General features: G+C 39.8%; 2 protein-coding genes across 3 annotated transcripts; both read right to left on the reverse strand.

Moving 5' to 3' along the window:
* Positions 1-1,951: 1,951 nt before the first annotated feature.
* cacybp (calcyclin binding protein) lies at positions 1,952-9,059 on the reverse strand. Its single transcript, XM_034183369.1, has 6 exons — positions 8,909-9,059; positions 4,884-5,094; positions 4,680-4,776; positions 4,489-4,588; positions 3,575-3,669; positions 1,952-2,216 (listed from the first exon to the last, which is right to left on the reverse strand). Exons 1-6 carry the CDS (start codon positions 8,924-8,926, stop codon positions 2,054-2,056), a joined length of 684 nt encoding a protein of 227 aa, XP_034039260.1. The 5' UTR covers positions 8,927-9,059; the 3' UTR covers positions 1,952-2,053.
* Positions 9,060-14,576: 5,517 nt separating this feature from the next.
* Positions 14,577-21,265, reverse strand: mrps14 (mitochondrial ribosomal protein S14). Of its 2 annotated transcripts, none has more exons than XM_034183758.1 (3): positions 21,161-21,265; positions 16,650-16,808; positions 14,577-16,078 (listed from the first exon to the last, which is right to left on the reverse strand). In XM_034183758.1, the coding sequence occupies exons 1-3, from the start codon at positions 21,233-21,235 to the stop codon at positions 15,896-15,898; spliced, it is 417 nt and encodes a 138-aa protein (XP_034039649.1). In that variant the 5' UTR covers positions 21,236-21,265; the 3' UTR covers positions 14,577-15,895. The 2 variants fall into 2 exon arrangements, with proteins under 2 accessions (XP_034039649.1, XP_034039650.1); XM_034183759.1 differs by having other exon boundaries at positions 16,650-16,814; positions 21,167-21,264.
* Between the last annotated feature and the right edge of the window lie 4,707 nt (positions 21,266-25,972).

Genomic DNA, 25,972 nt, shown 5'->3' on the forward strand with positions numbered 1-25,972 from the left:
AGCTTCCCGTTTTTTTTTTTTTTTAAACATCAGGGTTGCCACAGCTGATCGAGTACAGATCCACACTGGGATTTGGCACAAGTCAAGTTTTACATTTGATGCTCTTCCTGACAACTCCAGTTGTACCTGGAGAAACACACACACAGACCAGTCTGCCCAAGAGGTCTCCAATCCAAGTACAATTTAGGACCTGGTGTGGTATGATTCTAACATCTGACAAGCTCAGGCGTGCACAGAGCAGATGGGCTGTGCACATCACAGCTGTGGAATGGTTTCAAAAAAAACAATAGATTGCAATTACATTTGGTGGAGAGGCAACATGACTCAACACAGAGGTCATTAGATTTTGAGACAGCTGCAGGGCTACTTCAAATTTACATTTTTACAATGTCATTGCTTTCAGTTATCCAAACTTTATGTAGAAATATGGCAATACAACACAGACCTGGATGGACAATCTCCCCTGTTTATAGTTCCAATTTGGCGTCTTTATAAAGCTGTCCAAAATAAGGGTACATTGCGGGTGGACAGACTGGTTCCCATGTGAAGGATCCTTTGAGTTATAAGAACAGACTCAATGCCCATAAAGGCATAGTGACAGACTGAACAGTGTGTCCAGATGACTCTGAAACACAAAATAAAAGAAACTCTCCTGAAAACCACAACACAATGTCTTTGTTCAAGGACTGTATTTGTCCGACATGCAGGAAGAACCAGAGGGTACACGTGCGGAGTGATGAAAACAGAGCAATTAGGTATTTTTTAAACATTCAAAAGTTGAAGGGGAAACAGAAATCACAACACGAGAACAGCTCGACACAAACAATACACAAATGTCAATCACTGAAAATGCAGTAACAAGGTTATAGAATTAAAAAATGCATTCATATCAACTTAACCTTACTGTACTATACATGTAAAACATGAGAGAAATGCATCACATCAAGCCCGTGTTATACAAATCACACAATGGACTTATTTTAAAATTCTATATTAAACTAGCTGGATGGGTACTGCCATCTTTATCTTTATTATGATCTGGTAGGCTAGTTAATGAATAAACATTCGTAAAACCCTCCAGTTGTCTTTAATGAAAAGAATGAACAGGAATTTGGCAAACATACATTTACATGAAATGTAAAGGCACCTTGACACTTGCATGAACTTGATCTGCGCACTGACATGCAATCTGGCATGTCAATGAGTAAACTCGTGAACTGTGCGCGGCGGTGTGCCAGTGCGCAAAGAAAATCTTGAAATGTTCAAAGTTCTTGGCACACATTACTTTCATGCCACTTGCGCGAAGTAGTCGTTAACATTGCGCAACCTATAAGAAAACACTGCATGTCATTGCGCGCAGGGAATCTGAACGTGAAATTAGATTATGAAGAGATGTTACAGCTATAATAAACATAAGAAAGAATGAAAATGCAAGTGTTTTACCAATCCATTACAATATAAATATTTACTGTTGAGACAAAATTCCAAATGCGTTCTTCACCGCACAATTAGCATGAGACAACCTGCAGCTGTAGATAATTTCTCTGTGATTCTGGGCGTGAGGAGAGAATGGTTTTATCAGCCAAGTTCTGAGAGTAAATGCATCGTCAGCTACAAAATGATATGGAACAGGCTTTATTTTATATAGCGTGGCGTAAAGTGGGATGCGTTGGCATGATGAATTGCGTGGCAGTGCGAGGATCAAATTCATGCAAGTGTCAAGGTGGCTTAAGTTCACTTTAGCTGTGCTAAATTGGGCACTTCAGATTTGTTGCTGTGTGCAGGCTACCATCTAGTGGATCCTTCATTACTGGCTGATTTCCACATTTTTAATATTCTGCAAGCAGAAACTCAGATTATCTGTAGTCTGGTGTTAAGAGCAGAACCACAATGAACTCAGAAGGTGGACGTTAATTCCATTATTTTATTGACGAGCCATACCTCATTCTACTTCCTGAAAACATGAGTTACACATTAAATTTAACAGTGAACCTACAATGGTCAGTCCATTGATCTCACATGGTTCCCATTGTGAAAAAGTAACAGTTACACCTCAGAAGTCCATCATGTCACCTTCTCGCATTTTCTTCTCTTGGGATTCCGTCCAGGCTTTGTTAATGGTTCGCTTCATCTCGTCGTCTCCCTCTGCGTAAATTTTCTTCAACATGTTCATCAGGCCCTCACTGGGGTCTGCGTTTTCATCCATACTAGGTTTACTGTTGAGGAAAGATATAAAGTAAGGAAGAGGGCGTTGATGTGAATACTAACATTTAGACTTTTATGTTTACACTCACTCCTGTTTTACACCAGCTAGTTAGTGAGAGTGTGTAGGGCAGTTGAGCAGCTGGACTGTGTACAGTATACACACCACGCAGTGTTTCTGCTGCATCGCTGCTACAGCCAGCTCAACCCTTCCACATCACTTGTCTTTGATAATGGTTTTCCTCCACATTCTCTGTCCAATGGGAAGTAACTGTATTTTGGAATTTATTTTATTAGGTGCAAATCTGCTTGTTCATTTGTTTTTAAACCAGCACATGCAGCTGAACATGAGAATAGGCACCAGCCTAGATGTGTAGAAAAACAGCAGCCACGAAATGCGTCCGAGACGCTTTCCTCATGTAGGCAGTCTGTAAGCGAAACCTGTTAACATAGCCACCAAAAGGAAAGTCGACATGCTTTGCTGTTTGCAACTGTTTCACTTTCTGACCTACAGTGACACCTGGCATACAAATGTGGTACTGTGTGCACACCACAGAGACAAAATTCGAGTCAAATCCATATTTAATTCAGTATAATCTGTGTCATGTACAGAGAGGACCCCAGTACCAGATTTGTATATTCGCTATCTGTACATGCGCAGAAAACAGGAAGTTTGTTCTGTACTGAGTTTACCCTTTCTGTATGGGAATAGGATTGAGAGCTGGTTTTATGGAGAACATAACCTGCATGTAAACCTGATTTTGGTCTGCACACAGAAAGAGTAAATTCAATACAGAACAAACTGAAAGCAGCTGGGAAGATCATTGGTGTCCCTCTCCCCTTTCTGCTGGACATCTACCACACCCGCACATCCACACACACATCTAATATTTGAATAGATCTGTGCAAAATATCCACTTTAGGTACACGGTGTTTCACGATCTTCCAAAGCACAGTGCCTTTGAGGTGAGGACAGGGTGAGTCTGACCTATGAAGTGCAAGAAAACTACATATCCACCTTAAGGGTTAATCCCACTGCAAACTACCCCATGGTGATTCTGTTTTAGGGGTCCGAACACCAACTGTGCAAAGTGCCTGTATTGTAATTGTATGAATTATTCTTCTGACATTGTTTTTCTTCCCTAAAAGTATCTGAACCACAGTAACGACAGAAGCTACAGCAACCAAACTTGGTACATAATTCCAAAATACCCACCACTGCTGAGATGTGAAAAAGTACAGTGACCGACCTGATGGCACTGCTGTAATAACCATGTTAACCTTTTGATGTATGTGTGATATAGTCCAATTAAAGCAACATCACTTAAAAGTGCATTAGTCAAACCAACGTTAATCATTTCCATGAACTTACTCTTTCTCTTTTGACTGTTTTTCCACTTTTGTTAGGCAGTCCCACTTCTTTGTTGTTTGCTTTTTACACATTACCAGGACCATGTCTGTTTTAATCTGGTGAAAGAAAAAAAAAAATCTGGTTAGTCTATTTAAAGAACTGCTAAATTTCTAAAGAAATTACTTCTATAGAGAATTTCTGACATCTTAGCAGCAGTTTCTACCTGCACAGTCACATGAACTTTGGGGGTGGTTTTATGTCTTTGGTGTCAACTGATGAGGAAGCCATTAATTGGGCACCACAGTCTCCTTTGAGTGTGGGCGCTAAAGGGGTCAAATATGACGCATATGAGGTTACTTCTCTACTTCCGGGGAAAAACATGGCATTTTCTCTGAGTTTTTGGGGCAAATTACATGCAAATAAAGTGAAAATTCAAAGAAAAAGTGACAATGCGGTGGGAAAGTGGACATGTGTTGTGGTTTGTTTATGAGCCGGAGCACAAACGTGGAGGCAGTTTTGCAGGCGAGAGAACGTAGCTACTCTGGTTAGCTGTGTAGGCTAACACTTATCGACACGTCTCCCACTTGCTTTGTCTTCCCTCCTTCACTTCGGTGACTGCAGCCAAAAACAAAACACTACATCATTTGTCAGCGTGAAGTAATGGTGTGTATGTATTGCACAATGGGGCGGAGGTCCCCATAAGTGGTCAAATCCCGCAATATCATGCAGGATCCAAACGACTGCAGTGCCCTATTCAAAACAATCAACCTTAAATGGCCTTTGTTTTGGTCATCAGCTATCAGCTATTTTTTATTATGCTGATTTAGCAGAAATGGCTTCCTCCTTGTCCGTCAGACTTTGAGGTCATAGTGATGGAGTGCTCTCTGCACAAACTATTCTTTTAACAGAACGCATTGAGCCTAATGTTCATTCACCTTTTTATAGCTTTCCTTCTCATCAATTGGATACAAAAGATTCAGAACTGTCATCTGATGGTTCTTTCCACTTAGGTCCTTTACCAGCACAGAAAATGACCTGCATGAGAAAGAAAAATTAAATACAGCTGCATGATGGCGACACTTGACCACACACACACTGCATACATTTGGCTTACTCATCAACTCACCCTTCTGTAAAGGTGACCTCCACATTTTCTGCTGGAATCTTCTGGACATCTTTCAATGTCAGGTAAATTTTGATAAACTTCTCTGACTGGTCCCAAGCTGTATAAGAGACATAAAAGGTGTGAATAGTTTTTAAGATTACTTTGTCACCTCCTACCCTCTTAAGAGCACCACCTTTTCAGTTTGCGTAAATGACAACACCATACCGTAGTTGGTGATCTTTACGGAGTAGGTAGGTTTTGAGGCTGCAGCTGGGTCGGCCTCCTTTCTCGTTTGTTGATCTTTCTGACGTAGTTTGGCTGCAATCTCTGTTTCCACCTTCTTCTGCTCCTGCCTCAGTACCTCCTGCACTCTCGTTCTCTGTGCCTTTTCCAAGAGTGACCCCAGCTCTTGTAGGTCTGCCTCCAACTGGTTGATCTGTGTTGGGGAATCAACAATATTAGAAATAAGTGCATCACCATACTAAGAAAATCTAGTTCTCTTTCAAACACAGAGACTTTGCATGTACTTTGCTCATGTTCTCCTGCTGGAGGCTGTTGCAGATGTTAACCAGGTGATTACAAATGCTGTACGTCCAGGGTAGTTCCCACAGCTTGATCCCCCTCACACAATCAAATACTTTCTGTTGGTCAGTGAAAGCAAGCTTGAGGTGTTGGTCACAGACCGTGGCAGTCTCAGGCCCCATTTACACAGAGCGGACTGGGTTGGTATGGCACGGTATGGTATAGGTCAGAACAGTTAGGTCTGGCTTGGCTTGCATTTCCACTGCCATCAGTATCCTTTTGTTTGGTAGGCAGAGCATGTAGTTGTTGACATGCACACTATCAAGAGCATGTACGCTGTTGTGCGGCCTCGCCCTCTCCACACGGAGTCCACACAATGTAACTGAACTTTTATTTAATAATTTACATTTTATTTTGGTGAATGATGGAATTTATTTTCATCGCTTGCAGAATGCTGAAGAATCGACTGATACCTGTGGTAAATGCTGACGTGAATAAATGAGGCACTGTGACTCAACTTTTAAGCCAAGTTAATTTTCTTGTTGTGGGACAAAGTGCCGGTGTCCTTTGGTTATGGCTGAGAAATGCACACAGAGCAGACAAACACAGCACAAAATGCTGCGTTTCTTCAGCCACAAGGAATTAAAGTATTTCCAGTTGTCATTTTCCAAAATGAGGACACTTTATGTGGATAGGTTTTTATCAGAATGACTCCGATTGAATTGATGTAAGAGGAAAGCTTAAGACTTTATATTCACTCAGTGTGTGAATGGTTTTAATGTGTGAAAAAGTCTGAACTGTATGAATGGTCACATGAGGACTGCAGCTTTTGCTTTACCTGCTGAGCCAACTGATGCACAGAAGCGCGTTAGTGCCCCCTTTTGTATCCAGTCCATTATTTTACTACTTCAGTCAAAGGGTGCAGAAAAATTGGTACGTACAGGTCTTTTATTTTGGTACCCGTTCCTAAATCCAGATGTGGAAATGCACAGTGTGCCGTACCGACCCGCTCGATGTAAACAGGGATTCAGACAACTCTCTGAGTGCACAGATGCCATCTGTGCGGCTACAAAAACTTGTGAAAACCCATTTGACTCTGAGATTTCAATGATAGGCAAGAGGCATGATGTATGTTCTTTGTACATTAATGGGCTTAATAGTATGTTGTTGTTAGATGCCTCCAGATAGATTGTGCATCTTGCTGCAATCATCCTTCCATCTATCGAGGACCTGCTCAGTTTCGAACAGCGTATTCCCCCGATCATGGTCAATTACTTCTGAAGTGCTGTGGTCTTTGTTTCAGTTTTGGGCTCCTTCAACTCTGAGAGAATGTTCTGGTGTCAGTGATTATTCTTCTTGAGCTAATCCCAAAAATCTCCCATTCTCCTTCTTTTACTTGTCTCATTCCAGTTTTGCATGCACTATTATCAGAACTTCATGGATAGAGCAGTGCTACACCAGTTACCAGAAGTAACATGAAGCCCACATACAACACTCTTTCCTCTGGTCCAGTGAGATCTGTCATTTAAAAACTTACATCCAAGCATTCCTCCTTTCAGTTTCTGCTGTAAATCAATGGAAAGACATGCTTGTGTCTGTAGCTATGGCTATTATAGTCAAACACTGTGCACTAATGCAGCATTATAACTAGTTTTAACACAAAATGTGCACGACGGCAAGCCACAGAGCAGAGCTGCTATGCTGCTGTCGTCCCCAACATAGCAACAACATGCACTGCATGATGGGACTTGAAGTGCACACCTATTAGCAGTTGGCAACCAATGCCAGCTCATTACTGTCACTAAAACTAAAGGGGGGAGCAGCACGATTCAGGAGGGGTGTCAAATCTGATTAAACATGCGAAATTAAGAGGATGCACAACCAAATGATCTCTGTCTCAGACTTGACCTGCTGTTACTCTGGACATTAAAACTTCTGATTACATAAAGTTGCTTCATTTCGTTGCTTCATTCATTCAATTCCTCAAAACTATATTGGATTCTGGATCTATTGGACTGCTATTGGATTAACCATGCAATTGATCAACTGGTCTCTGAACGCTATTGACACCATTTTTTCTACAAGAAGGTCAGGACCGGGGGATCCTACCTGCCCAGATGGAACATATCCTGCGGGCTATGTCCTCGACTCCTGGAGGTCTTGGTGTGTTGCATGCTTGGTGCCTTTCTCCGTGGAGGACGTCGAGGATTTATTCATCTTTGGTCTCATGGTAGTGGGGCTGGCACTTTTTGGCTTATGTGCTGCCCTGATCTACTGGAAAATTGGCAAGACGGCAGCATCAAGAACCATGGGCCCTCGCTTGGCCATCATGATTAACGAGGTTGGCAAGGCAGTGCATTCTCAGACTGCGATGACTATTGAACTCAGACGCAAAGTGGATGGCACCCTGGAGCTGATGCGTGCCTTGCAGTTGAAGCTGAAGGTTTCGGAGGCCGGCGAATATTCTTAATTCATAATTGGGAATATTCCTAAATTACAATTGGTTTTGGTTTCGAGTGAAGCTTCGAAAAGTGTTTTTCACTGCTGTGAGCCATAATCAAGGTCAAATTGCCCACTGTTTTTTCTCCTGAGGAATGTGGCCTTGGTGAGATATTCGGCTCTTCATATCTCAACCCACATAGGCAATATCCATGGTAATGGACAGACTTCTGAAGCATGGTTCCACTCCCTTCCCCCTACCCCCTCCCTTCCCTGATCAACACCTCCCCTCACCGGCGCCGTCAACGTCACTTTCCCAAGCTGGCTGACTGGCGGCGCGACTCAAGGTTGCAGCGGCTGTAACACACCACATGGCCTCAATTGGGAAAATGGACTGTTCAAGTTTTAGTGCACATAACAATGTCAAATGTATATGTGTTGTCTTAATTTCTGATGTGTGCCATTATTACAGTGAACAAGTAATAATTGTGGATTAATTGTGGTTTGTCTGTGGTATGTGAGTGTGCAAATCTCGTTGTTGTCATGACAATGATAAATAAAGCTATCTATCTATCCATCTATCATTTGCTTTTATTTTTGGAAATATTTTACAGTTTGTATTTAAAATTCAGCATTGACAACATTCTGTCCCAAACTACAAGTCCAACAGGAAATCTTGCTTGTGAAACATCCAGTGTGACAAACCATATCTGATAAAAAAAAAAAAACCTCACATTCAAGTCCCCTGCTTTACAACAGTTAAAAAATAAATTTAAAAAAGTTAACAGTGGATGTATTCATGCCAAGTACAACTAACCTGTTGAGATGACTTCACAGAATCCACTAATGCTTTTGAGACGCTTTAAGACGTTTTCAAATTGACAAAAGCTGCTTCTCAAAAACGCTACATTAGCATTTAAGTAACTACCAAAGACAACGTGAACTATTTAAAATGTAAACAAATCACGCAGGTCGTTTTGAGTTTCAGCGCCACGGAAGCTAATTAGCGTTGACATTAGCGAGCTAGCATTACCGTGTCTGGAAGGTTCTACGACCTGCTACACCAGCTGCTAGTTAAAATAACTGATTATTGTGTCACTAAGTTGTCATCAAACACGGCGGAATATTGTTTTAAAAATTCTACTGAAGACAACATTCTCTCCACAGAGGAAACTTAATCTAACATATTTCTTTCACAACCATGACCTTAACTAGATGAACGCAACCATCATTAAAAAAAATAAATAAAATAAACCTTTAATCTCTGTCATTTAAAATATGTTGTGTACCTGCTCGGTCAGATCCATTTAAAACTTGTTTAGCTGAGTCAGGTAGCTTAGCTTAGCACAGGATATGCGTTTAAGCGGCGTGAGCGCGCCTCTTCTTCTTTCTGGTAGAGTTGGTTTAGCAAGCTATACCGTGAATCCACTACCGCCACCTATGGGACAGCACTGTTCTTCTTCGTCTTTTTCCCCCTCCTTTGATTGGCGGGTGGCAACCATCACCTTAGGTCCATACCGCCACCTACCGCCACCTACTGTACCGGATGTGTCAATGGATGTATAGATACTTCAGGTTACATTCTGGTGTGTGTTAAGTGCACATAAAAAATAATAGCAATAAAACAAAAATAGCAACGATAATAATAAACGAAGCGGGACAGCAATGTATGAAACGCAGCAGTATATCAGCATTGTACATTGTACAAGTGTACGAGTACATTGTACACTTTCCAGTACATAATATCAAATATATGGCATGTTATATTTTCATCATGAAATATGGATGATGATTATGAACAATGGATGTTGCTGCAGGCTTAAGCTGAAAGAGAATGTCTGCTGCCACATAATCTTGGCCATGTCTTGACAGTTTGAGCGGGTTTTAGTCGGTTTCATGTTACTTTTGTGACAGCATCTTGCTGGCTCATAGCCATTTATTTTCCTTATGCATCACAGAGAATACCCATGATTCAGCAACTTACAAAAACCACCAAGATATTGACAGGATGCACAAATATACACAGTAAAATCACCAGTGAAAAACTAACACTGACAGTGTTAATTTAACACTGGTGATTTTACTGTGTATGGTCACAATATGGTACCACATATCAAGACTTGAAAATGTATAAGCATTTAAAAAAAAAAATCATTATCATCATTATGTACCAAAACGTGGTTCCCAACATCAACCAGATATCAATGGACTCATGAAGATTTGCATCAGCCTCCAGTTCAGTGCACATTGTATCAAATGTAAAAAAAAAAAAAAAAAAAGAAGATACGAACAGATGTTTCTCAGAATGCAAAAGATGGAGAACCACGCCCTACTTTTTCTGGGTCAAGCTCAAAACATCTCAATCACCCCTTGTATACAGCACCAACTAACAACATGAGTGCTAAACCACCTACTATGCCCTCTGACCCCCCAAAAAGTACACTGGCAACAGTCGTAAGGAAAACTACAGTCATATTTTATTTATTTATAGAAAGAAACCTCAAGCTTTTGTCATTTCTAATTTTGTTTTGCATACATGCTAATAAAGAACATAAAAACATGAAAACATTTACATACGAACACGATGGTGGTTAAGACAGTGTAATATGATTTAGTAATAAGTTTCTTAACCATTTTATTCATTCACCAAAGATTTTTTTTTTCACCACTGCCACAGAAGGTGACGCGTCAGTTTCCCCGTACACAGTAGTATTACCTGATACATCTATAGATTTGTCATGAATTCTGTGTGGCTGTGCTTACGATGTTGGTCCCACTCAGTCAGCACTATGTGATACCCTCTTGACAAGATTCCCTGTTGAATCGATGGCACAGCAGTGTTGAGACAGAGCAGGAAACATCTTGTTGCTGTTGCATGATGACCGTTGGCTCAAGTTGAGCTCATCCGCCCTTTGACAAGTCTTATTTTTCGTCTTGCTGGACGTCATGCCACCCTCCTCACCAGCGTAAAAGCTGGTGGGAGAGCTGGTTTAGATGCCGACTACACACCCATCCAGCAGGTTGTACTGGGTTACACCACTACCAGTAGCAGAATCCATAAGAACACTGACCTGAGAGTAACCAAATATGAGGTTCTGTGTTAACTGCTGCATGCATCAATCAATGTTCCACCAAGAAATTAAATCACTTATCAAATTTAAAGACCATGAAAAGAATACACAATCTGACTAAAATATGATGAACGTGAATCAACACCTGCTTCACAATGGAAAACAATGATTTGAATTTAATGTACTGATAAGGAAAACTTGTTTGTACATCAAGATTGCTTACCCAGTATTTTATAATTGAACACAAACGGTGAAGCCTTATTAAGTCTGCCAAGGATGTAATAACGTCATGGGTGTTTATTTATTTATTTGTCTGTCTGTTAGCATGATTACTTCAAAACTACTGCACGAATTTTAGTGAAATTTTCATCACAGATACATATTAGGCCAAGGAAGACTCCATTACATTTTGGAAGTGATCCGGATTCTGGATCAAGTTTCGTTTTATATAGGCTTTGAAGAATTACATGAAAAACTACTTCATGGATTCTCACCAAATTTTCACCACAGATAGATATTAGGAGATGGAAGACCCCATTAAATTTTGGAAGTGATCCGGATCCGGATTCTGGATCAAGTTTCGTTTTATATAGGCTTTGAAGAATTACATCAAAACTACTTCATGGATTCTCACCAAATTTTCACCACAGATAGATATTAGGATATGGAAGACCCCATTAAATTTTGGAAGTGATCCAGATCCGGATTCTGGATCAAGTTTCATTTTATATAGGCTTTGAAGAATTACATCAAAACTACTTAATGGATTCTCACCAAATTTTCACCACAGATAATATTAGGACATGGAAGACCCTATTAAATTTTGGAAGTGAACTGGACCTTGATTGGTGGACATCAGAAATCTCTGTTTGCTTGTTTTATCTGTTGTATGTGCCTCCAAGCAGTATGCCACTACAAATAAACTATGAAAAGTTATTTATGTTCATCGATTTGACAGATTCTTTACAAATCAGAGAAACACTACAAAAAGTTCAAAATAAAATTTTAGGTTCAATCGATTCTGGAAGTACCTTCTCGGTTTGAGAGCTCTGGGGTTCTCTGGACATTTTCTGCAGTGTGAGACAGGAGCACTGGTGGTTGCTTTCCTGAAGACATACTGTCCTGAAAAGTGATGAAGCGAGAAAGAGGGATTTCATTATTATACATGATGAAACTTCAAATTGGGCTCTTTTTGGCTCCTGTTACTTATGGCGCTGCTGACCCTAGTATGTGAAGAACTCATAGTGCCAAGCTGCACACCAAGAAGGGATTTCTTGCTGTTTTGTTGTGTGCCGTTTCATGGAGAGACATAGGGCTGTGGCAACGAGGCATCTGATGTCAGAGAGACAGGGGACTGACTGGAGTGTTGTGCTGATTGGACCTGAATTACCTAATGTTGCTCTAAAACCTTTACAGATTGTTTGTTTATGCACGCCGTCATACCAGTGTAACATGTAACATGCCATCCCTGGTTCTCAAGACCAGGCGCCTGGGTGGCTCTACTCTACTCTTTTCTACTCTCCTGTTTTACTCTTCCTTTTTAGATATTTAGATATACCTTTGTATACGGGCATAGTTCCACCTTAGAACGGTAATATAATATATAAGATATACCTTACTGAATTTTCATGTAGATTTCTGTGCAAAACATTTTGGCACATTACATCAGGGTCATCTATTAAAAATACTGAGTCTACCATGTATTGTTACTTAGTCATTGTGCTCACAAGCAAAATCACTTCATCCTCATTAATATCCAATGTTATGCATGCATCCACCACACCATGGAACCACCACGGATCCCAGATGGCAATCACCCAGGCACACAACTGGTCTACCCCCCACTTCTCAAAAGTAATATCTATTTGCTACAGCCAGGTCAAACATGAATGTCCTCTTGACCTTCTGCAGCCACTGGGCTACAGAGGCTTGATTACACTTAGAGAAGTGCACTGTATGGCCAAAATCTTGAAGCTCCCACCACTCCCTCACAATCCAAGGGATAGTCTCCATCTGGCCAACTGGTTATTGCACTTAGTTTAAGTGTGGAAGATTCCAGATTCAAACCCCACCCCTGCCACATTTCTCTATGTAATGTGGAGTTGTGTCAGAAAGGACATCAGACATAAAATTTGTGCCAATTCAACATGCAGATCCACCTTGGATTAGCTGTGGCGACCCTGAGTGCAAACAAGGGAGCAGCCGAGGGGCCTTACTTACATTTATGTGTATTTTGTATGAATGTGATGATTGTTACTCCTGCACACAACTATACAAAATATAAAAACTCAGTGGAAATACAAGTGAGAAAAAAAGGAGGATAGTCAGTCTGTTGTAAACATCTGTGATAAATATCACATTGAGAACTGTGACATAAATAAGGAATGACAGCTTCTGATATGTGCTTCCTTTTTAGCGTACCTATCGAGAAGTCATACCGCATGCGCACAACACAAAAACATTTTTTTAGCAGTTGCTTTCCACTTTATTAAAGTTAATATCTGAATTGTGAATTGGTACCTGTCCCTAATGTGCACAAAATCAGTATTTATGGATAAAGATCTTGTCTTTGATTTGTTGCTATTCATTATGTGGATGGTTTTATTCATTAATAGGACATAATTTTATGTAAAATACTTTTATTGGAGATTAGCAGTAGTTGGCACAAAGTTAACCTGTTGCTCATTCTTTCAGTCTCCACACGAGACAGGAGAGAGAATTCTGTTATTACAAATAAGGTTTAATTAAGGCTGCTTGTTTGAACCCTTGGACAAGACACTCCATCCAAAGTGTTCCAGTCCACCAAGTTGTAAATGGGTACTGTCCTCAGATGGGAAAGTAACCTGCGATGGTGTCCAGGGTCTGCTTCATGCAATGGAAACCGGAGTTGAGCATGGACCTGATGGTCCTCATTGGTATAGAGTTAAAGCAGAGGGCTTGAGACCAGAGGATCCTTGGTTCGTTTGCCATTGTGCAGGCCATTTACAACTCATGCTCTCAATTAAGTAGACTTTTATCAAGGAAAAAGAAAAAAAAATTGTAAATCTCAAGTGCTATTGTTTTTAATGCGTTGACCTTATATATATATATATATACACACACACACACACACTACATATCCTTCTGAATATGGAACATATATTTGTAGACAGACTACACATCAGCCTTTCAGTGACAGGTGCAATGAAGATTTTAAGTAAACACAAATAATGAAAAAAAGTTTCTCAGTGATTGTGGTTTTTGCACCTACCAACATAGCCTTTTGTTAAGTAATTCTGCTTAAACAGGGTCTAAAACAAACTACCAGAGCTCCTATCTCTTTTTCAATCCCAATCACGTTTATATATATATGCATATGTACTTATTATATATGTACGTACATACTATATATGCATATGTGTAAAGGTATGTGTGTGCACATATCTATATATATATATATATAGATATATACACACACACACACACACACACACACACACACACACACACACACACACACACACACACACACACACACACACACATACATACTCTACCTCATTTTCTTATTTTATTGTACTGTTACAAGTATTATTGCTTATCCTTGCACACGCTGTTTGATGAACATTTTCCTCTACTTGCACCCATCTTGTGTGTTTTTAAGAGCTGACGTAACATGTGAATTTCTCCTCTGTGAGATCAATAAAGTTTATCTTATCTTTAATTTTAAGTGATTTATAGGTCTGTTGTCCGTTTAATGGTAACACATTTTTTACTAAACTGAACATGGAAAATACAACCTTCTTCAATCTATTTATTGCAATCTTGAAAAGTTAGTGTGGTTACAATTTTTTCCTCATAATTTTAAAATGTTACATAAAAAAATCACATAAAAACAACACAAACATTGCCACACCATGCAACAATTTTAAACATTCCATAATAGACAAACTTTAAACAGATTAGTAAGTACATAAATATTTATTTCTGCATTTCTGAAGAAGTTATGTGTACATTCCTTCATGCAGTTACACTATCATTGGTCAATATTATGGAAAGGATGTGGCTACAGGAACAAATTACTAAATTCATTTATCTCAAGTGGTCATGGCAACAAGCCGAAGACAATTCCAGTGGTAGCACAGAGGGTGGCGCTCCAACACTGAGCTGTGAAGACAGAACCTAGTAGTATTAATGTATTGCAGTACTTAATTACCAGAGATGCAATGGAGACGTCAGCAATGGCAGGAATAAATTTTGACATCCACATATGGAATACCACTATGTAAGCTCTGCATATATCCTACATACAGTAGGTACAGTAATGCACTAAACCAACTGTACACAAACAACAATGCCACATGCACTTTAGCATCTGAAAGTCTTATGCAGCCCAACATATTTAATCAGTTTTATCAGCACAAGACTAAGATGTTTTTTCCACATATATCATGTTAAACTAGTTAAAATGAATGATGAATACACATATTTTAAATATCATGGCCTTCTTTTACTACTTCTGATGACATCTTCAAAATAATCCAAAATATTGTTTTAAGAGATGTATTTTTAATGACCTCACAGCCCAAATGCAGTACCACTAGAGCCCACCAGGGGGAGGTGGCACAAACTTTTAGAATCACTATAAAGTAAATAATAAATTCTGTGAACAAATAAAAGCTATCTTCTGTGAAGAATTATAATTTTTCCCAAACATTTCCTCCACTAGTCACATTTAACGAGCACATCCTGCTTGTGTCCACGTTGACTTGGCTGTTGCTGTGAGCAAATTAATACTTGTGGTGCTGCTGGAAAAAAACAAAAAACAAAAAATGAATACCTACGAGGTCAGGTTGTGTCGGAATCGCTCAGAGCACCCTGCACTCAGTACTACTGCTGGGCATTTATGGAACAATCTCATACCCATAGCCACGTATTAATGGACATTGTGAAGTTTAATGGGGCCATTTCAAAATCTAACTCAAACACTTTGATAAATACCATCGAGAAGAACACAGATTGCAAATTTTCAAAATAAAGAAAATACAACCAGCTGAAAGGCTGCTGCAAATCTTACTCTCACAATTTATGCAGTGATGGAGCAGGAGTTATTTTCCAAGTTGAATGAAAGCCACAGAGTTGATGTTTCGCCCTTTAGATCGCAGGCAGTGAAAATGACTCATATGATTGTACGTAATCCATCTGGACCATCCAATTTACGCCTAGTTACCACCGAGCTCGAAGAATCCCAGACATTTGGTTGTGGTCAGCTAGATCACGGAAGACAATACGGCTGAGTCGCCACCTGTGCACCACTCCGCGGGGTCGTGAAGTCATCACACATCGGTTGCGTATTCTCACAGGGCAGCTGTCTCTAGGCAGTGCGGCGATCTCTTGATCAGCAAGCTCCTGCAAACAGTTCCCAAATTAATCACAGTAATTTGCTTTAATAACTATTATTCTCAAATTCAATTCATTCTATGTGTATGAAATAATACTGTATTACACAGAGACTTTTATGAATGAGACTTAACTTCATATTGAGAATGACTTGTTTCCCTCTGCATTTTCTTTTTCTTTTATGGGGTGATAAATCACTCATTGTAATTTATGCTCAATTCCAGTACACTTAAGGGTTTACTGCAGTGTTCCAATTAGTTTCTATTTTGCAGAATGGAAAAGCTTTATTGATGCTGTGAATAATTTGACACCAAAATCAACACTATACAACAAGTGCAAAAAATTTGCATGGGGCACGACTTATTATGCATTAAAAAAAACACTGAGCACCAGAGGCAACACGATGCATGCTATTTTATGACATTAAACAAAAACAATGTACCAGAAAGACCAGAATACAGAATGATGTGACAGGAAGACTGCAAGCCATGTTTTGGATCCAGCCCCCTCCACCAATAAAAAATAAGGAAGTGACTGGGATGAAGTGCAGTTGTACAAATACAAAAGTATAGCCTTTTACCTGAAGTTGTTTGGGTAATATTGTATTCTTCCTTAGTGCATTGATCCGCAACCTCTCATCAGCATATTCAAAGGCCATCTGTCTTCTCTTCACATCTCGCAGCATTCTCCAGTCAACATATTTGCCTCTCACCTGCTCCACAGTTCCCCAGCAGCTCTTCAGGGCCTGTAAAGTGTTCCACGGTGTTATTTATTTCACTCAATACATGGAATAAATCAACATACAATACCTCTGTCAAGTGAACAGCTCAAACATACTAAAAAAACAACAAAAAAAACAAAAAAACAAAAACATTATTATTATTAGCTCAAAGCAAAGTATTGCAGACTATTCAGAAAGGCTCTACAGAGAAGCAAAAACACATATTTGTACTTGTGTACTTATGTATGTCTCAAGTATTTTTGAGATTTCTGTATAAAGCCGTCTCTGTTTTGGTGACATCTGCAGCTAGTGTTCATCTGGGGCCTTACAATACCTCTTAAAACTAAAAGTAGTGCTATCATGAGGTTGTTCCATGTTGAATCTGGAGCCAATATTGAGGGTCCCAGATCTCACTCTCAGATTTCCTTGAAAATATTTGCAGGTGGTCCTTCACCTACAAGGCACATCCAAAAAGCACCCGGCCTTATTTTACCCCATGGAAACAAATTTAACATGTGAGGTGTCATTTGGTGAAGAGGTGAAGGGAACCTTCTTGCGCATCCGTGAATTTTTTTTCCATTGGATAAATTAATGTCAGATATGTCGTATATATTTGATACAGCTCACTGGGACATTCTAAAAATTTGCAGGATCCCCAAGAAGTCGGTGAAGGTTGCAGGTTGCATCCTTTGCGGGCACCAGTAATGACTCTGGAAATCAGATTCTTTTTACGAAGTGGTTACAGTTACAGCAGCCATATCTCTAAATCTTGCGGTTATTGTTACAGCAGATGCCGTAATTGATGTTCTATAGTGCTTCATTGATGTAGTGGTAAGTATCCCCGCCTGTCATGAAAGAGGCAGGGGTTCGATTCTCCGATGGAACACTTTGTTTTTATTTTTAACTTCCTTTATGTCAACCAACAGTTCATGTTTCAGTTATTCTTTTGGGTTCTTGTACAGTATCTCTATAAGATTTGGTTATTTGTGTTATTAAGGTTAAAGTTAGGATATCATATCACAGCCATAATAATAACCTACCAGCACATAGTTACAGTTACCATAACAATATCCACGGTTTAGCTTTGTCTTTCAGGGTCCCTTCATCCCCTGCATGCTTGGAGGGGGTTCTGGTCTGACTCACTGGTTGTAAATAAGGAAAATTGTGTCACCGCTTGCAACGCATGAGGAAAAGAAATGCAAGCCAGAATGAAATGCAGTCACCGAAGGAATTCAAACGGAAGTATATATATATAGATTTATTTTTAAATCCCCAAGACGAATCACACCCAGGTTATGTGCCACCACTATTGCCATTCCAGAAGATCCTTAATTTCTTGGTAACTGCAAAGAAGCAATGGATCTCCGTGCAACGCAATGCCACCGGAACCACTCCGCACATGCAAAGGATCATGGGACCCTGAAGTCGTCTCTATCCTCCACAGCAATTTTTAAAGGGTAAAGATCTAAGAAAGTGAATATGAGCTCAAAGATACAGACTGATATGATTTTTGTGTACCAAAGTCCACTCAAAACATAAAGCACAGAAAATAAAAAGGTGACATTAAGCAAGTGCCCATTGTAAAAACACAGCTGCTTGGAAGCTCAAGAAAGAAAATAAAAACATCAAGTCTAATATGAACAAAGCGAAAGTGCAGCAGATGCCGGTGCAAGCTCAATCTATGGTAGCGTGACCCCAAAGCCAAATGCTGAGTCGACACTGAAACCAGTGTCGCCAACCGAACGGCCACCCCTAAAAATAGGTCCGCTTTTTGCAACTGCGCATGCATCATTAGCCGCAGTTCACAGATTAAAACCTTGTTTCTGCTTAAAACTGCACTCCGGTCATCATCTATCTCAGCAATAGATATCTGAAGCTTTTGTACAGCAATCATTTCCACAAAAAATCAGCATTATTTCATCATAAAAGGTGGCGGAAGCAATCAGAGCACTGCAGCTAAACGAGCTGCTAGCTGATGGGTTCACTGCACGACGGCCATTTCAAATCATCACAGAATTTCACCAAGTTTCTGCTTAAAATGGCCTCGTTTCTGCTTAAAACTGACTTTAGAATGATTTAAGAGGTTTTACTTTGTCATCTGATGATAATAATAATAATAATGATAATAATAATCCCATTAATCCATTTGATTGCTTTGGGTGAATAGACTCTGTCTAAAGGCCCAGTCACACGGCACTTAACGAAGGATGACGAAGCCCCGACGAAACAAGAAATCTGGACTTTCGTTGACTGTCGTTGGCATCGTTTAACCTTTGCGAAGCCTCGCTCCTGCAGCTGGCGCTACATCAGGATTTTTAAACTGTTGAAAAATTTGAACGAAGGGCAATGAAAACCTCAATTCTTCTGTGTCTCGTTTTGCTGTCGTTCTTGACGTTTTTTTAATCGTTTGTGTAGTTTTTGTAACGTTAATGTTTAATTTGACTTCGTTGGAGCAGCTGAACGTTTTCACACAGTGCAGAAGCCAGTTTGTGAGCGCCGAGGCTGCTGCTGCTGCTTCATGTACCGTTGGAAATTACAGGGCAAACTCAGCCTGCTTGCTTGGATTTTTTTTTATCTGTGTGGGGGGCAGCTTCAATGGGCTCAGGCACCTTACATAGGCCAGAATTAATCTGCTGTGTGGATATAATTAATTATTTTGCCACAAGCAACTGTTGAATTTGAAACAACAAAAAAGTTGTGTAATTTCTGACGGTACTTGAATGCAGCATCAGCGGCAGCAGGAGCTGCTGTGTGCGCTTATTATTTTGTATTAAATATAACAATATGAGTGTAGGAATGACAATCCAGTCCTTCTGTACATGTGGCAACGGGTAGTTGAATCAAAATGATTATATAAAGAGCTGTTCTGGAAGGAAGAATTCACATTGTGGATCAGTGATCAGCTGGTGGAATAACCGCACGTGAGTTAATGCGTGCGTTCACATGCACTGATTAATTTTCTGCTCTGATATATTCAATCATCTTTACACATATTTATATTTATTCTCCCTTTTGACAGTTTTCTGTTATAAATCAATATATATGGCTTAGAACATAATACTGTGATACAGCAGTGCCTACGGCACACCTTTTTCTTCTTTTTTTTTTAAATTGGAGGAAGACGCGCCGTGTGTTGACAGACAGTGAGGGTTCTGATAATGATGGAGATGATCCCTCTTTTGTTCTGGACGAGGAGCAGGTGATCCACCAACGTGCGCACAGATCTCCACAGATTCTGTTTGCAGTTTCTCCAGGACCCAGCGCTGAGATGCAGACAGACACTGCTCCAGCTGTTGCTCCAGGCGCGTTTCGTTAAAGCGTTGAGATCATGAGCTTCGGTTTTGTTAAGTTCCTTTTTCGTCCCTTTTGCGCTCTTGCTTCGCAGACTGTTCGGTGATAAAGCTCTTTCGTCCACCTTTTCTCAAGGAATTGTGACGTTTTTGACTTTTTCCCTTTGTTCAGGAATCGTTGTGTACCGTGTGACTGGGCCATTAGATGAGCAGCAGAGCTCCGAATTGATGCACGCGCAGATGCAAAAGGCGGACTGATTTTTAGGGGTGGACCGTTCGGTCTGACACCGGAAATGCCAAATGCGGAACTCTTCCTGGAGTGACAATAGAGGAGATCTGTGCAAATTCAGTGGACAGTTGACACTGAAACCAGAAATGCCAAATGTTGAACTCTTCCTGGAGCGATAACAGAGATCTCACAAAAAAAAAAATCAGTGGACAGTCGACACATGCCAGAAACGCTAACCTGAGAGGCGACGTGCACCTTGACAGCCCTTGAGGTCAGTCAGTAACTATCTAGCATGTAAATTACAATGAAAAAATATTTGGATCTTTGAAAATAAGTAAATTTCTCTACCCTGAATAATCAAAATTGATAACTCCTGCATTATCTATTGAAGAAAGGCTGCCATCATCATCCACACAGCTTTGATGGTCAATTTTCTATTATTTTCTATTCAAATCAAAGGCATAAAAAAAAAAAAAATCTAAAACTAGGTTAAAATGATTGAAAAAGTGATAGTTGTGATTCTCAATGAATTCAAGAAAGGCTGTCGTCACTTATGCAGTTGGTCAAAATGATGCCCTCAAATAGGATTATGCTTATCTGGCGCAGCAAGGCCACCTTAAATGGTAAGAACGTTACAAGTCGTGATCTGATGGCGAGGAGTTTCGCTCATTAATGTCGGCGACATCTAACATGTTAACCTGACATACGAGCCACTTAGCACTGCTAGCAAACTAGCTATGAAGTGTCTGTTATATTTACTTTCCCCGCTGCAACCCGTATGCAGCGCAAACATAATAATAATAATAATAATAATACAGCTGAATACACAACACAAAACACTAGTTTCTATAAAATACCTGCGTCGGAGCGCCGACCGTGAAAGAAAGGGCATTAAAACCAAAATATGCCAGTCTGTGAGCCGCCATGTTGGCTTCTTCACGAAACCACAGAGAGAAAACGGGAAAAAGGTTATCACCGCCCCCTGTCCACCGGGAGTGTAAAATGACAGTAGTTGTTATTTACAGAGACGAATTTCCACATACACTCACTGAAATTTGTGATAAAATTTATCCTCTAAAGCCCAGTAGTTCAAAATGATTGGTTTTCATGCTCAAATATAAAAGTAGTTGTTATAATAATAATGATAACAATATGGTTGCATGAAAACTATTGGGATTGGTGCAATTTTTGGGTCAAAGGTCAAAATATATGTTTTTCTCTGTGATTTGTACCAAACCTGTTCTACATATGGAGGTGTTTTCTGGAATTGTCCAGGTGAAATCAACTCCTCCCAGGTTCTTTTGCAGATTTCTACTAAACTTGACAAGTCAATGAAGGTTGACCCAGAAACTGCCCTTAAAGAATTCATTTTAGCAAAGGTCAAGTCAAGGGATTAGATTTTCAATATCATTTAGACTTTACAATTGGTTCAAAATGCTGCTGCTAGACTTTTGACACGAAGCAGAAAGTTTGACCACATCACACCCATTTTGGCTTCTCTTCACTGGCTTCCTGTCCCTGTGAGATCGGATTTTAAGGTTCTGCTACTACCCTATAAAATTATTCACGGACTGGCACCTCCCTATTTAGCTGACCTAATTAAACCCTACGTACTGGCCCGGGCTTTGCGTTGGCAGAATGCAGGACTACTTTGTGTCCCTAGGGTGAATAAAAAGTCTGCGGGCCACAGAGCTTTCTTTTATCATGTCCCTGTTCTGTGGAATGATCTCCCTGCATCAATAAAACAGTCACATTCTGTAGAGACCTTCAAGTCCAGACTTAAGACGCACTTATTTTCCCTTTCATATGGCTAGCATACTGGAATACTATGTCGTTATGCTTTTTAATTTTTTACTCTTTTAATGTGCTTTTTAAAAATCTTTTACTGTGCTTTAAAAAAAACTTTTTAATTCATTTTATTTTGTTTTTTGAATTATTTTGAGTGATGGCCTTGAGGCAACTCTATTGTGATTTGGCGCTATATCAAATGAATTAATTGAAATTGAATTGACATGGACTTTAATTAAACAAGATGAATATCAAATACAAAGGATGACTGATGTTCTGCCTCCAATGTGATTATTTCAACAACAAACAAGATATCAAAGTGAATCTGGTGTGAGAATAATCCTTATTGACTATCGCTGCACTGAATGGGTTTCATGCAAATTCAGTCGTGCAAAGAATCGCCTTCGATGTAACACATGCACACTGTCTTTTAAAAAATTCTGATGTGAATGGAGGTGTGTTTGAAACTGTACTGTTACTGAATTCTTCGCCTGTAGACATTCATCAATGAATGCGGATCGTCTATGGTGACGCTTTTGTACGGACATCATACAGAGAGGACCCCCCCCCCCCCCCAAAAAAAAACAGAACCCATAAAAATTGTAATAAATCCTGCAAAGATTTAATTCTCCAAAAGTCTTAAAGCAAATTTAAAGAAATTTGCTGGACTTAAACTTCAGTGTGTGTACGATCATTTCCCACAGTTTCAGTTATCTTGGTCACTTTACACAAAAGTCATGTTCTTTCAAATTTATGCTCCAAATAGTATGATGTGTTGGCGAAACAGGTCTCCAGGTAAAATGTCTTTTCCTTGGTTGACCAAGACATCTTGGGGAAGATGATCTTCTTCCCCAAGATGTCTTGGTCAACCAAGGAAAAGACATTTTGTAGAATTTATTACAATTTTTATGGGTTCTATTTTTTTTTTTTTTTTGAATAACCTGTAGAACCCTGTCACTATTCAACTCAGATTCACTCAAACCCAATCCATTTAGAAGAGGCAGGTGTTATGTGCTTATAACACTAGGCGGCAGTGTTACCCTGTCAATATGAGCTCATATCGCCACTAGGTCCTAAATCTTAATGTCTGAGCAAAATCTTCTTAAATTTGCCACATCCAGACTTTATTTTTCATCATCTGACACTCATATAATGGAACTATTCAATTAAATATTGTCATCTGCCGATATCGTTGCAGAAGAATGAAGGTCCAAATTTTTATGGTCCTGGTGCTTCCTGTCTTACTGTGTGGTTGGGAGGCTAATTTTAAATGCAAAAGAATAATAACTAAAACATTTTTAAAAATCATTTCTGTCTAACATAGAGAGGTCGGTTCGCACAGGAGATCATTTCTGAATATTGTTGCATAATTTGAATTCATTTGCAGTGTATTTCCTAGATGATACAATAAAACAACTGCATAAAAATTAGTTTTGCACTGGAGAGAATTTATCACTGAAGCTGTATTTAGTTTTACTAAGACAACCTTATTGTATTTATTGTTTGCTGTCAGTGTGTAGAGTAATGTGAATTTCACGCACCAAGTGTATTTCTAAGTTTCAACTATAATTTAAATCACAATGAACATGGAGAGTATAGCATAGAGGAGGAAGGGCTAAAAACGTCTTTCTTTACATTATTACACTTTTGTTGTGGAAAAAAAAAAAGATTTCTGACAGTTGTGAAGTAGCCTATCATTACTTTGAGGTTCTGCAACAATTATTCAATTTTAAATTATTGTTTGATGATATATATATACACAGATAGTGAAGAGCTTCCCTCAATAATGTCAGCAACATTGAACATTATTTTTTATTTCATTGATGTCATGTTTTAGAGATTAGTTTTCACTGTGAGTTTAAAGGGCATCATTTTGGAAATTTTAATATGAAGAAGGCTGAATGTTTAAAATGTGATGCCATTGCAAAAGTCAAATGTGTTAAACTTAGCATTATTATTATTGTTGTTTTTGTGGAAGTACTTTCCTGAAATATCTGGCAACATTGAAGGGCAAGAATCTGGATATGTCACTGATCCAATAAAACTTCACAATGAAGAAGGCACGTTTGGATAATCTGAAACTCTCAAGCATGTGGCGTGTTCTGATTATGGCTCACATTTGCAGTTGTTTAGTTGCAAACAAAGCTGGATCACCCCGTACACACTCACTCGCTATGTCATTACTAGGTCCTTCCACTGGGAGGTTTGGATGGACACCACCACCACCTCACCAGACAGTCACATCTGAGATATGCTTCAGTTTGTCCAGTGATGCCTAAAGTGGAAAACCAGCTGACCTATGAGGCAAACACAGTTCCTTGCTTCCGTAGTAAGGAAGGCAAAACAGATTTATGTGTGTCCAAATCTGTGTTCAACTCATTTCTAACTCAGAAAATGCTTAGATAAATTGTGGATTGTTAGATTTGTTGCTTAAAGGAAAAGCTTTCTACTGAACTTCGCAAACTGTCCACATTAACACAGAGATAAGAGCAGTCAGTGCACTGGACTTCACTTTGCCTTTGATTTCAATTTCAGCGTGTGGCATTCATTATTCTCGTGACCTTTTCAATGGCCGTAATTACACATGAGATTAGAGTGAGTTTTCTTCCTCGCGTGGCATTCATCTCTGGGAGAAAATGAGTCCAGTCTGGCCCCATTAGGCTTTGCTAAATGTGCAACAGAATTCAGTTTATGAATATCGCCACCTGGAAACACATTCAATTTGTGTCGAAACATCTGTCAGAATGGAGACAACATGAGGGGATTTAGCTTTTTATTCTCTTTTCTAAAATACTGCAGAGTTTACTTTTTTTTTAGTGTTCCAGCACCATTTCCAAGTTGAGCAAACAAAGGTTTGAACACTAGAAGCAACATATTAACATATTATCCTCATCTTGTGTACTGTGCTTCACGGAGACGTGGTTAAATGCACAGACACCGGACTGCGCGCTCCAACTAGAGGGATTCCGACTCCTCCGCGCAGACAGAGACCGAGCACTCTCTGGTGGAAAAACTAGAGGGGGTGGACTCTGCTTCTATATCAACAACGCCTGGTGCTCCGATGTACTTCCTGCGGCAGCTGAAGAAGGCCAAGCTGCCTGTCCAGCTGATGGTGCAGTTCTACACGGCCATCATCGAGTCCATCCTCTGCTCCTCCATCACGGTGTGGTACGCCGGGGCCACAGCCAGGGACAGACACAGACTGCAGCGCATTGTGGCCTCTGCTGAAAAGGTGATCGGCTGTAGCCTTCCATCTCTCCACGACCTACACGTCTCCAGGACTCTGGACCGAGCAGGTCGGATCACAGCCGACCCTTCTCACCCTGCACACGGTCTGTTCAAACCACTCCCCTCGGGCAGGAGGCTACGGTCCATCCGGACCAGAACCTCCCGCCATAAGAACAGTTTCTTCCCCTCTGCCGTTAGACTCATGAACTCCTCATAACTCAGTCACCTTAAGCTTAACTCTGTCACTTTATCATCTTATCACGGGTCACTTTAGACAGTGTACTTTGGTTTTTAATTGCACTCCTCCCACTGCACTGTTTTTTCTGTTTCTCTGTTTTTCTGTTGCACACAGCCTTTCATATTTCATATTTCTTTTTTATCTTAGATTTTATCTTATTTTGACACATATGTTATATTTTATCTTAGCATTTTATCTCTTCTTAATGTTGCACCATTGTACCGAAGCAAATTCCTAGTCTGTGAATCCTGTTCACTGGCAATGGCAATAAACTTCTTCTGATTCTGATTCTTAATATTGCACCAAATTCAACATGAGTTTCTAGCACTGTTTTGTCAGACTCGTGAACGTCTTGCTGCAGGCTTTGGGAACCAGTTTCTAATTATTAGCTTTCTGATACATAAGCACA

This window comes from Thalassophryne amazonica, chromosome 12 (genome assembly GCF_902500255.1).
Source record: "Thalassophryne amazonica chromosome 12, fThaAma1.1, whole genome shotgun sequence".
Taxonomy (NCBI): Eukaryota; Metazoa; Chordata; class Actinopteri; order Batrachoidiformes; family Batrachoididae; genus Thalassophryne; species Thalassophryne amazonica.

What these genes read in the sequence shown, in the direction of transcription:
- mrps14 (XM_034183758.1), bottom strand. Translation starts at nt 21,235, where the DNA reads ATGGCGGCTCACAGACTGGCATATTTTGGTTTTAATGCCCTTTCTTTC. An exon ending in GCGCTCCGACGCAGGTATTT is followed by an intron (nt 16,809 to 21,160) that starts TATAGAAACTAG and finishes TTACAGGCCCTG; the next exon opens with AAGAGCTGCTGGGGAACTGT. An exon ending in TATTACCCAAACAACTTCAG is followed by an intron (nt 16,079 to 16,649) that starts GTAAAAGGCTAT and finishes AACTGTTTGCAG; the next exon opens with GAGCTTGCTGATCAAGAGAT.
- cacybp (XM_034183369.1), bottom strand. An exon ending in AGAAGGAAAGCTATAAAAAG is followed by an intron (nt 3,670 to 4,488) that starts GTGAATGAACAT and finishes TTCTTTCACCAG; the next exon opens with ATTAAAACAGACATGGTCCT. An exon ending in AAACAGTCAAAAGAGAAAGA is followed by an intron (nt 2,217 to 3,574) that starts GTAAGTTCATGG and finishes TTTCCTCAACAG; the next exon opens with TAAACCTAGTATGGATGAAA.